At 48.0% G+C, this 13,117-nt stretch overlaps 1 protein-coding gene across 1 annotated transcript; it reads left to right on the top strand.

Moving 5' to 3' along the window:
• Nucleotides 1-2,591: 2,591 nt before the first annotated feature.
• Nucleotides 2,592-10,572, top strand: klf6a (Kruppel like factor 6a). The gene is made up of 4 exons (XM_056299335.1): nt 2,592-2,979; nt 5,063-5,645; nt 6,645-6,768; nt 7,598-10,572. Exons 1-4 carry the CDS (start codon nt 2,878-2,880, stop codon nt 7,647-7,649), a joined length of 861 nt encoding a protein of 286 aa, XP_056155310.1. The 5' UTR covers nt 2,592-2,877; the 3' UTR covers nt 7,650-10,572.
• The last annotated feature ends 2,545 nt before the right edge of the window (nt 10,573-13,117 follow it).

Below are 13,117 nucleotides of genomic sequence, written 5' to 3'. Positions count from 1 at the left end.
CCCCCCCCTCCTCCTCTCTCCATCCATTCCTCTTTTAACAAAAGAGTGAATGATATATGTGCATTGATTTCCAATCAATTATTTTTACTCTCTTTTTATTTAAGCTTGGACAAATTTCCAGTGCTCCCACGGAGGGGAAGTGCATCTCCATCAATAGCACTGTACCTGACTGCTATCTGGGAAGCTGCTTTATCGTTAAAAAATGTGCCAGACGCTTTATTTCAGACTATGTCATGTCTCCTTCAAATATGTAGTGCCATAGCTTGTATTGGACAATTCATACATCCAAAAAAGGAAAAAAAAAGTTTTTTTCCCAAGGAGGTGGAGACACATTTTCAACTATCAGTGATTTTTGATAGTACCCATATTATTTAGCCATTGTGAATAGCAAAACCAAAATGCGTAACAGCGGGTCTCCGATACAGCAAGGTTTGCTGGAAAAAAAGAGACCCTTAGAACAACTCACTGATTGGTTTGACAGTGATGCATTAAAATGGGTCATCCTGTAATTGCTCTTTCCTATGGCTACTGGCCGAGATAGGATTGCATAACGATGATAAAGCTGTGGACCTGGCTTTTCTTGATAAAAGCTGCCATGCAGGGCCCAGCGCATCCTCTAAATGCTACGTCTAAAAGGCCTTCTGAAGGAAGTGATTATTAAAGAGCCGCCCGCTAATGCTCCACAGAGACTGAACAGCATCCCTGTTACTCAGTAAACAGATACAAATTAGGCCCTGACATAATCTGAAATGTGTGAATAAACAGATATTTGATTGCTGTCCCATGACAAACAAAGGCTTCTTTCTATTCCGTGACAGCCAAAGATGTTCCTAATATAATTTTCTGAGCTAACATGGACTCATAAGATTTTTTACGCTTAAAAGCAAATTGTCCATCGGGGTCCCGGAAGGTCATACCGAACGACTAACACAAAGGCAAACTGGGATTTCTTCAAAGCGGCTCCGGAGGCCAACTCCAGGCGGGACATCAAATCAGCATGTAGTATGACTAAGCCAGATGCTGTGAGTGACAAATGCGGGCGGCGTCACGGCTAAGAGCAACACAATACACACTCAGTTCTCCGCTAAGGCTGGCAACAGAAAATACTGCCACTCGCAAAACAATGTGCGCCCTGTCCAAAAAAAATGTTGTTTTCTTCTTTGAGGTGATGGCATGCCAGGTTTTGGTCACATACCCAACTGACCTCAGTTTACCAAGTTATGCAATAGCCAGGGGAAGAGCTGCCTCTGTTGTCCCATGCCTTCGCAGTGTGCCCTGGACTTCTCCAAAGAGGAAGTGATAAGAATAAGACGGATGATGTAATGCTATTGCCAAACAGACGTGTTGGAATGGGACTGGAGTGGAAAAAAAACAAAACAAAACCTTGTTGGTCTACAAAACAGTATGGGAAATGAATTTCACAATTTAGATGTCATAACGTGCCTCTATTTTAGCCTCTATGTGAAATCCCATTTCGGAATGCGACGACGGTACGGATCCAGTGATACGGATCACATTTGGCTTTGAAGACACGCACATATATTGGACTTCTAAAAGTTCTTGAACTTCTAAAAGTTCAATATATGCGTGTCTTCCAAACTGAATATGATCCGTATCACCGGATCCATATCGTTGCATTGTGAAATGGGATTTCACATAGAGGCTAAGATGGACACACACTCATATACTGAACCTCTGAAATGTACTTATCGCAGCAAACCGGATTAAAATGGAAGAGACATCTATTCCCTACCAACGACGTCACGAAATCTAAGCAACCCTCCATGATCTAGGTAAGGAAATCTCAGAGGGTTGGGATCGGCTCATCCGGACACGAGGTTTATTGGGCGAGACGCGTCATCACTCTCAAGTGACCTCCTCAGTCTCCGCCGGCTGCAGGTGAGGGTCTGGAGAGGTCACTCAAGACGAGTGATGACACCTTTCTCCCAATAAACCTCGTGTCCGGACGGACTAATTCGACTTTCTGTGATTTAAACCCCAAGCTTTCGGCCCTTGTTCTGATCGTTGGGATTCCAGAGTATGGCGAGGGGTGTGTGGCATTTCGGCTCGACACCAACCCAAAAGTGGACCGAGGAGCAGGCCAGCCAGCACTCAGCATCACTATAAACACAACGAGCATTTGCGGGCAATTAACGCAGACCGACGCCACCGAAGAGGGAAGAAGCGCGTGTTCCAGAGCGGCGAGCATCCGTATACGCGCGTTTGCAAGTGCAGCTGACACAAAGTTACGTGCGGTCTGGAAACGGGAGGAGAACTGTTGCGGCTCACAGGCGCGCTCTCTGGCGAGAGGGGAGAGAGAGTCGGGCAACAAGAGACGGAGACGGGCCCGTCGCACGTGTGTATATATATATACGCTTCTAAAAATAGACGTCCAATGAGCGCGAGGGGGGCTCCGGGATACATCGGCCAATGAAAAGCGAGGCTGGGGGAAACGATGCCGGGGGAGCGATACGATTGGTCGCCTGTGATATCATACGCGTTCCATCAAGCTGCCCGGCGCTCATTGGCGCACGCCGGCGACGTAATCCCGCCGCGAGGGGGGGCGAGCGGGCTGCGAGGTTTGAATAGGGAAGTTTTCGTGAGCGCAGTGCTTCCCGTCCCAGTTCCCGGTGTTTTGCAAATAAGAGACACTTCGGAGCGCGGAGCGAAAGTGGGGGGGCGAAACCGTTTCGTCCGCTTCGACAGGGGCTTGTTTTGCATCGCCGAGCGCATGCAAGTACGCGGAGGATACTTGCTCGACGACGTCGCCAGGCGCTTTTCTTTTTCTACGTCCTTGTTCTAAATAATAAAAAAATAAAATAAAAATTTTTTTTTAAGTGTTCTCACGTAAGGGCGCTCGACACTCGAACCTTGGAAATGGATGTTCTACCCATGTGCAGCATCTTTCAAGAACTTCAGATAGTTCACGACACGGGCTATTTCTCAGCCCTGCCGTCACTCGAGGAGTATTGGCAGCAGGTGAATATGTCCTCTATCTAAAAGAGTATGTAACGGCTGAGCTTTGTAAAGCAAACCATTTCTAATTGGATTTGGCACTTCTGTATTAGTACACGGGCAATGCTGCCGCCGCCTCTGCTGCCGCCACTGCTGCTCGGGTCAGTGTCGCCGGCGCACAGCGGTCAGGTCAGGATACCGCTGCGAGCGCGACCAGCTTCCGCACTAGAGACGTAAATATTTTACAACACATGCAAACGGAAGTGAATGTTATGTAACGGCTTGTGCATTTTTGTTTTTTTTTGTAACGCCATGTTTCGTTTGTCGTTTCCCATGTGAAGTTTCTAACGAGCCCGCCTGTTTGAACGCTGGGTCGGCGTGTCAGCCTTTGACAGCTATGTCAAGATGAATGGGGGCTCCCAGAGTAACCCAAGCAGCGGGCGCGGTGGTCTCGTTAGTCTCGTTATATTTTGAGCATGACTTCTTTTACCAGGTGGGGGTGGTGGTGGTGGTGGGGGGGGGTTCTTTCTATAGCGGCCCCACGAGTAACCACGATCGCGTCGGCCGGGGTGAACGTCGGTCACCCCGACCCGGCAGTCGGAGCGCTGCTGCGGAAATCAGCGGACCGTGCGACTGTCAACGGATGTGGCGACCCACGAAGTAGACTTCCACCTTGATTCTGTCAATTAACTTCAGATATTATTAACACATGGTGGGGTTGTTTTTTTACTTGTAAAGGGTGGTGCTACGTCTGTGGGCGGTTTTTTTTTTCTGTTGGTGTTTTTGCAGAGAGACATGCAGATCATGTTTGGGAACCGTTCCCGTTCTCTTTTTGGACGTTCGTGATTTCTGGCACGGAGCCAACTTCTGCTTCCCCCCCCACCACCACCACCCCCTCCCCATCACTGACTCAATAGCAGAGACGCACACTTTCGAGTCTCTGAAGCACAGCATTTCGTGGGTTTTTTTTTATTTATCTCGTCTTTTTAAAGACATTGAGAGATGGTTATTGAATTTTATAAGCTGCATGAGTTCCCCCCCTCTCTCTCCATTAAAGCGATGTATTCTTATTTAAATCAATTTGCATCACAATGAGTCATCCTGAGATTTGAATAGGCTGCACAATATGAGACTATCGGATGTCAGCGATGTGCAGTCTCTGCTTGCATGAGTAGACACTAGTAAAGCGGGGGAACATTGTGTAAGGTTGCAGAAGATTGTGCCCATAGCAATGTTGTTGTTTGGTTTTTTTTTTCCATCTGCTCCCTCAAAGCTGCCCTCTCTGTGCCATGTGCACCTCTCAATGAATGGCCTTGCTTTCTGAGTTTAATGGCTGGTGGTCGGATTTAAACGTACGTCTTTACAACGACTATGTGGCTGACCCTTAGGAAGGATGTGATTGCATGTCAGGCCTATGCGTGAGGCAAAGCAGCTGAATGGCTCATGTCGGAGAGGAAGTTGGGCAGCTTCCATAAAAGGACTCTAAATTTGCTCAGTGAGTCATTCGGCCGCTGAAATGAGAATGCATATTAACTGTTCCTCTGCGCTGAGTTTCCAAAGAGTTTTGGTCAGTGGTCTGAAATGGGCTAAGTTGAAATAACCCAAACTTGTCAGACCTCGCACAAAACTGACTTGGTTGCCACAATAAACGTTATTTGTCAGATAAGCTCCGATCAAGCTCAATTATGCCTTGTGCCAAAGGGCAGTTGAGCTTGGACCGGCAAATCCTGTCATATGCCACCATTTACCCAGGAATCACGCTACAGTACAAAAAGCAATTGGTCCTCCTCCACCCTCCAATATGAGCTGGTTGAGCTGAAAGGCACTACTTTATTAAGTGGACGAAATGAATGAAAATACGTGACAGTCTTAAACTACTTGTGTATAGTAATGGAGATTTTGTTGTTGATGCATGCACGTGAAGGCGTTTAAACTACATGGAGGTTTTTTTTGGAGGGGGGGAGGATATGCTCACGTGCACCATGTCGAAGGCTTTACCTGATCACAACACTTCACTGGTGGTAACTGTCACTACACCTCAACGAGGCTGTATGGTATTTTTACTCATATCCTCATTGTATCTCCTCATTTGTTTGCACTCATACAGACTTGCTTGGAGCTGGAACGGTATCTCCAGAGTGAGCCTTACGTCTCGACGTCAGACCTCAAGTTTGACGGCCAGGAGGACCTCTGGAACAAGTTGATCTTGGCCTGCGGGGATAAGGCCAAGACAGATTCTGATCCAAAAATCCCACTTGCCCACGAGGAGGACAATCAGGACAGCCAAATCTTGGACACCAACAGTGTGAATTCTGATGCCAGCAGCGAGACTTCAGACAGTTCAGAGGAGCTCTCGCCCATACACAGCTTTACCTCCAACCCCCTGGGGTCTGTCTTGGTTGGCTCTGGACTTTTTAGCCCCTCCATCATTAGCACTCCCCCATCCTCTCCTGAGGCCAACTCTGAGCCCAGCACCGTATCGCAGAGCTGGGGCAGCACACACACCGAATTGCACTTGCCAGTCAAAATCAGGACCGGTGGGACCGGAAAGAGTTCGGAAAAGATGGGACTGGTCTTCGGAGACACATCCCCGGATGGCCGGAAGCGAGTACACAGATGCCACTTCAACGGGTGCCGCAAGGTTTACACGAAGAGCTCCCACCTAAAAGCACACCAGCGCACTCACACAGGTGAGTTCTAGACTGCCATGAGAGCCAAGGTTGTCCAAAGTGTGACCAGCTGTGTACTATGAAGGCAGTTAAACCAGATGTCTCTATTGTACTGCGTCACAGGGAGAAAGGGAAAACATGACTCTCTTGCCCCGTAGCTCCAGCAATTCATCCCAATTTGTCGTTCTGATCAGAAATGTCATATTTTACTGCACGAAGGAGGAAAGTGCAATTTCTTTCATCTTTTCCACCTAACGGCATTGTTAGCTCATTGTGTAATGTAATTAAAGATCCACATTGCATGTGCTCAGCCTGAGCGCTGTGAGTATTAGCTCTGCATGGCTGGATACCTAAACTGTGACCTAATCTATCTGGAATGTGACTGACTGAGCGAGCGAGTGAGTAAGTGACTGTCTGAGTGAGCGAGCGAGCGAGAGAGAGAGAGAGAGGGAAGAGGGTGAGTAGGGGGAGGGGTTGCACATGAGGATAAAAGGGAATGGGTCCTGCAAAACAGATTGGGTTTCACCATGGGAAATGGGGAATGGGCGGGGAGCCAGGGGCACTGAGTTGGAAGGGTTTGAATAGTCATTTGACCGTTTCTTATTTTTGATTAGCACCGTGAAATTGAACGTGTGGCTTTCTCTACGGGCTGCCATCCTGACCCGCAAAGTCTATTTATTTTTTTTTGTTTCGTTTTAGTTTTTTTTTTGTTTTTAATACCCAGACGTATAGGGGTGCTCGCTGCATTCTTGACATTTCACAATGCATAGGAAAGAACGCTACTGACCCAACAGGTTCTTTGGAATCTGTTTCTCCACTGGCTTGTCACCAACTATGTCATCCCGTCTGGCTACAGGCGGATGAATTTGAATACATTTGAATAACAAAAATGCAAACCATAGAAAGGCCTGGCCGTTTAAAATCTCGAAAAAAAAGCTTAACACTTTGCACTCTTTCTTTTTTTTTAACCTTGTCAACTTTTGAGTAAATACTAAGTGTTCGTCCTTGTTTATTCGCCAGGTGAGAAACCATACAGGTGTTCATGGGAGGGCTGTGATTGGCGTTTTGCACGAAGTGACGAGTTGACCAGACACTTCAGGAAGCACACTGGGGCAAAGCCATTTAAATGCAGTCACTGTGACAGGTAAGCAAAACTGCCATAAAACATTACCTTAAACTAAAACCACGCTGCCACATTTTTTGGGGTTGACGGGTGCGAGAGTTCTTTGCGTCCTTTCGTCCGTGTGATCAACTTCTGCTGCATCACTCAATGTCGTGGTCTTTAACAACCTGACAACACTGATGCAATGGCAAATGATACATTTTTGTTTTTAGCTCACCTGTTACCAGACGTAACGATTAAAAATGCGGGTGGTGTGGCGGTCTATTCCGTTGCCTACCAACACGGGGCTCGTCGGTACGAATCCCCGTGTTGCCTCCGGCTTGGTCGGGCGCCCCTACAGACACAATTGAACGTGTCTGCGGGTGGGAAGCCGGATGTGGGTATGTGTCCTGGTTGCTGCACTAGCGCCTCCTCTGGTCGGTTGGAGGGGCGCCTGTTTGGGGGGGGGGAGGGGGAACTAGGGGAATGGTGTGATCCACCCACGCGCTACATCCCCCTGGTGAAACTCCTCACTGTCAGGTGAAGAGAGGCGGCCGGTGTCTCCACATGTGTCGGAGGAGGCATGTGGTAGTCTGCAGCCCTTCCCGGATCGGCAGAGAGGGGGTGAAGCAGCGACCGGGACGGCTCGGAAGAGTGGGGTAATTGGCTGGATACAATTGGGGGGAAGAAGGGGGGGGGATGGGGGGCAGGTGATCACTTCCACCATTTTAACCACCACATTTTAAGACGTCTGTATCACGCAGTATTATCCCCGCGAGCACATGTTATCTGTCTGTGTCTCTCTCAGCTGGCCAGTTTTCCGCTCCTTTTGCCCATCTGTAAACGTTTTTCTTCTTTTCCCTATCCCCAGATGTTTCTCCAGGTCTGACCATCTGGCTCTTCACATGAAGAGGCACATCTAGATCAGGGCGAGCACCGACCAACCAATACAGTTAAGGGGAAATTTTAAGAAAAGAAAAAAAAAGGCCGTCTCCTGACCAGTCTCTTGGTTGAACTGTCCCAGAGCAGAGTGGCGGGAGTGTGTTCCAGCCAAAGCATGCCATTTTGCACCATACTGTAACCCAGTGCCTCCGGGACCTCTCTTTGGAGAAAGGCGCTCTGAAGGTTGTCTGTTGCGACAAGAGGACAAAATCATGGATGGAAGAACTGAATGAGATGGACTTGCAAAAAAAAAGAAAAAAAAAAGACACACTAAAAAGAATGAATGATTTGTATGTATGGTGCATGATGTTTTGGGGACATCTCCCGGACAGCAGATACACTGGTACTTTACAAAAAGAAAAAAAAAAAGAGAAAAAAAAACTGTCTGAGGTAAGCATGTGTGCACTGTGAATGTCTGAGACTGGCTGCCTGGCCCCGGTGAGGAGAGAGAAGAAAGTAGGAGGAGATGAAGAGGCGGACGGAGTGAATGAGTAGGAGGATGGGGAGGGAGGGAGGGGGGGGGGGGCCTTGATGCCAACATTGCTGTGGACTGAATGTGTTTCTGGGGGAACTTTTGTTTCCCCATCGCGGAGTGAGGATGGGGATGGAAGTGCCTGCCTGTCGGGCACCAAGACTGAGGGTTGGGTTCCTTCTCTTTTGAAGCTGTGGGTTCGGACCAGTGAAGGGGATGACTTGTCTCCTTCTGGCCGGCGACCCAGGGACCACAACCTCTCTAGTCACTGTATGAGAGGAGCTTTTTTTGGTGTTTTTGGTGCAGCTACTTAATGTGCAATGTGTTATGTAGCCTGGTTTATTATTTTTTTACAAGCTACAAAGCTCATTTGTAGTCCAATTGTATAAGCTGTGTGCTTAGAGGTATAACACAACTATACTATAACTTCAGTATCATAGAAAGGTGTTGCATGGTTCTAGGGTTCGTTCACTTTCCTGTTTCCACTGTAATCAGGACTGCAAATAGGTTCAATAAAAGTGCAGCTAAAATGCGAACGGTTAAATGTTACAATATTGTACATAAAGCCTTGATGACCTTCCTCTTTTAAGTTTTCACAACTTCATCCATCTCCCTCTTCGCCCTTTTTTTTTTTTTAGCTGTTGTTTGACTGGAGATTTTTTGCCACTGCTTGCTGGAATGGAATCATTCATTGAGCTTTTCGTTTCTATTCATCCTATGCCTTGAGGACTAATATATTTTTTATTTTATTTTGTACTTTTCTTTCCATTTTCTATCTAATAATGCACTGTTGACCTTAATGGTGCCTTATGCAAGTGGCCTCGCCCGGTAGCGGTGGATATAGCTGCCCGGGAGGTCACGTTTTTTTGTATGGGTGATTATTTGAAACGCTCGATCAAGGCTCAATTGCGTACGAACGTGCATCTCTTGTTTGTCGACCGCTGTCCACACACACACACACACACACACACACGCGCGCGCGCGCGCGTTGGATTTGGAGTTTGTGTATTGTTTTGAAGATAGGCTCTTTAGAGAATTCAGTTTCATTGGTAAAAAAAATTTTTGAAGTTGAAATGATTTTTTTCCCCTCCTCCTTATTGTATATGACACATTTGAGTTTAGACCATGTAAATAAGATAAATGTTGTATGTTTAAAGCACTTAAATCCGTTTATTAAAAACACACAAAACCACTGCTACCATGTGCTGCAGTCCATCACACTCGGCTCGTAGGTACAACAAATAACCAGACTAGAATAACGGACTCGAGTCTTTCTGTGCAGGATGTAGCCGAATTGAAGTAGGATATAATATTGCTGCTGCTTTAATGATACTTGGCACCGGCTGACGATTCAAGGCCCACTGTAAACCCCCCACCACCACCGCCGCCGCCATCACCGCCGCCGCTCCTCAACCCCTCCATCCCTGCAAGCAAGACTGAAGAAAAAGCTAAAGATTTATTGTAATTAACAGGCTGCATTTGGACAGGCCTTGCCTTGTATTGCCTCTCGGTAATGAATTGCTAAAGGCTTTGTTGGCATGGAATCTGTCACAGACTGCTGACTGTGTAGGTTGGTTATTGACCTGTCTGGGGAGCGTTGTTTTAGCCGTGCTGCAACAGTATTATGAAAACGGAGGGAGCGGCGTGAGGGGGTGGGAGGCGATCGAGAGGAGATGGAGATCACCCGTTCGAGCCAACCCGTTGTCGGCACGCATGCGAAATTGGCAAAAGCCCCCCCGACGATATTTGACCTAAAAATGAAACTATATTGTTCATCCGTTTTGTTTTGATTTTTTTATTGGATGATGGAGGTGGAGGGGAGAGTGCTCAGCGAGGCTAGGGACCAAAATAGTTTCCAAGATTATCTCTATTACTTTTGAAAGGCAACCGGGAGATAAGTGATCTGCGCCGCCTGCTCGGCGTCGGAGGCCCCGCCGTAGTCGAGCGAGGAGATCTGATGTTGCAGGCCGGCGTTCTCCAGCATATGGATTTCAGATCGGCCGGTGAAAGACACAGGACGAGTACAAACTCGAAACTGCTTGCTTCAATAGAACCGGAGTGCTGGCAAGGCCTTTTGTGGGCAAAGAGAGGAACATCCATTCCTTGAAACGTCAGCCAATAAACGTTCAAGTGGTAATTGAGCCTTGATTTAGCCCCACGTTTGCTTGCATCTTAAACACCTTCCATTGCTTTTCTTCTCTCTCTCCCCCCCCCCACCTCACCCACCCACCTCCCACTACCTTGACATGTTTTGTTATTCAGACACAGCTCTTTGTTCTCAACGGAATCTTTGTATGAAAAGAAGAAAAAAAAACTTTTGTAAATTGTTATGTTTATGCTTTACGAAATTTTTATTTGAAATTGTTTTGCAAAATTGTTATATTTCTGTATGAATGTATTTTTTATTGGAATAATAAGAAATTCTTATCTGATTTTTGGCTTGCTTCCCTCGTCTTATTTGCTGGCTTCCCTTTGTTCACCTTATGCGTGGTTGATATGAGCGCCGCAGGGAAGGGTTGTTTTGGGGGTTATTTTTTAGCGGACCGGGGATACCCCCACTCTGTCCTGCCACCACATGGAGAATGATGGAAACCCATGTGGACAGTGTGGATCGTGAGGGCGAGAGCATAGAAGAGAAATATCTGATGGCGTCCGGGTAGCGTAGCTATTCTATTCCGTCGCCTTCCAACACAGGGATCGCCGGTTCGAATCCCCGTGTTACATCCGGCTTGGTCAGGCATCCCTACAGACACAATAGTCGGTCGTGTCTGCGGGTGGGAAGCCGGATGTGGGTATGTGTCCTGGTCGCTGCACTAGCGCCTCCTCTGGTCTGCTGGGGCGCCTGTTCGGGGGGGGGTGAACTGGGGGGCAATAGCGGGATCCTCCCACGCGCTACATCCCCCTGGCGAAACCCCTGTCAGGTGAAAAGAAGCGGCTGGCGACTCCACATGTATGGGAGGAGGCATGTGGTAGTCTGGCAGAGAGGGTGGAGCAGCGACCAGGATGGCTCGGAAGAGTGGGGTAATTGGATGGGTACAACTGGGGAGAAAGGGGGGGGGGGATCATGGTGTGGATTGTGAGAGCAAGAGCATAGACGGAAGATAAACATCTGATATGAGCGTTCTGTCGTCTCTCAGATAAAACTGGGATTATATTTTTTTACAAACCCAGCAGGGGGCTCATTTAGCGCAGTATGAAACTGCACAAGGAATTAATATTCATCTATCTGCTGATATCAGCTTCACTTCAGTGTTGGTTCATCTCCCCATCTTGATGGCTCGTCTGCAAATTATATCTGGGTAGCGTGAACCCGGCAGTGTTTGGCTTCCCTCCCACCCAAACAAACCCAGAAGAGTTCAAGTTTGCGTTGGGCCCGGATGCGCCGGTTTCAGCTGCAGCCGTGACTGACTGCCTCCTCCTTGCAGCTAGCCAGCGCTCATCAAAGCAGTATAAATAATTTATCTCCGTCTCTTACAGCCCATGGCATTTAATTAGAGAGCCGCTTTTATACATTTGTTAGATAATTACTATACTTGACACAGATAATGATACAAAACAGCAGTGGATAAACCAAAAGAGCCGAGGCACAAACCAAAAAGAAAACGAGAGAGATAACAAGATTAATGAAACAACAACAACAACAACAACAGTTACTTTGTCTCTCTCTCTCTCTCCCCCGCTGCTCGTGGTGTTGACTGAGAATGGGCAGGCAACCTCTTAGTTGCTCTGATTTCCAGTAAAAGCGCGATGCTTTCTAAACGAAGCTTCGCCCTCAGTCGTTAATTAAGCTCGCTTTGGAGAACCTCCCAGCTTTGGGAAGGCAATGAGCGTCGTAACTGCTTCACATGCTGCAGCCTTTTGATCTCTCAAGTTGTTGGTTCACTGATGGATCAAGTCTGAGACAAATATGTGTGCAGGCTGCCCTGGGCCAGTGCCACACGGCCTGCGCAGGCGGTGGGGGGGGGGAGGTCTGGCCCTCCGCACCCCAGTATGAGACACGAGAGCGCAACTATATGCAGATTACAGCCTTAAATATTGAAGCTAGCGCTTGTAGAAATTTTTTTTTCTCTCCCCAGTGCTCCACCCCCTCCACTGATCCGGGGGAGGGCTGGAGACTCATCACATGCCTCCTCCGATGTGGAGTCGCCGGCCGCTTCTTTTCACCTGACAGTGAGGAGTTTCACCAGGGGGGACGTAGCGCGTGGGAGGATCACGCCATCCCCCCCCCTCACTTCCCCCCTCCCCCCCTGAACAGGTGCCCCGACCGACCAGAGGAGGCACTAGTGCAGCGACCGGGACGCATGCCCACATCCGGCTTCCCACCCACAGACACGGCCAATTGTGTCTGTGTAGGGATGCCCGACCAAGCCGGAGGTTAACACAGGGATTCGAACCGGCGATCCCCGTCGTTGGTAGGCAACGGAATAGACCGCTACGCTACCTGGACACCCTTATTTAAACCTGCTGTACTAGGCTGGCACTTAGCATCGGTGGTGATTGAGTTGTCCGCTGCCCCGCCGCGTATTAGTTGTGACAATGTATCTGCATCAGTGTGAATAGCTATCACTGAGAAATTGCAAAGGGATTAATATTTTATCATTTGCTCTTTTACCGAAGGCCGAGCAAGAGTGGGCACTGAAATGAAGCATTATCCAAAATTGCCCCAAAATAATAGATATGTTGCAGGAATAGGAGATTGCCTTTGCCTGGATCCCACACAGGAGAAAATGGACTGTGATAGGAGTACACAGTGAGTTAAATGAGTGGAAATAATAAGGAAAGAGAAGGTTATCAGGCTCTGAGCCTGGTTCATTCAGCCAGCCAGACTGCAAGTCATCACATATGCAGACTTTCCTCTGAAAGCATCAGGGCTTCTCTTCTCTTTCTCTCTCTCTCTCTCTCTCTCTCTCTCTCTCTCTCTCTCTCTCTCTCTCTCTCTCTCTCTCTCTCTCTCTCTCTCTCTCTCTCTCTCTCTCT

The sequence above is a fragment of the Lampris incognitus genome, chromosome 19 (genome assembly GCF_029633865.1).
Source record: "Lampris incognitus isolate fLamInc1 chromosome 19, fLamInc1.hap2, whole genome shotgun sequence".
Lineage (NCBI taxonomy): Eukaryota > Metazoa > Chordata > Actinopteri > Lampriformes > Lampridae > Lampris > Lampris incognitus.
The sequence above is the reverse complement of the archived record's forward strand: the minus strand, read 5'-3'. Positions and strand labels throughout refer to the sequence as shown.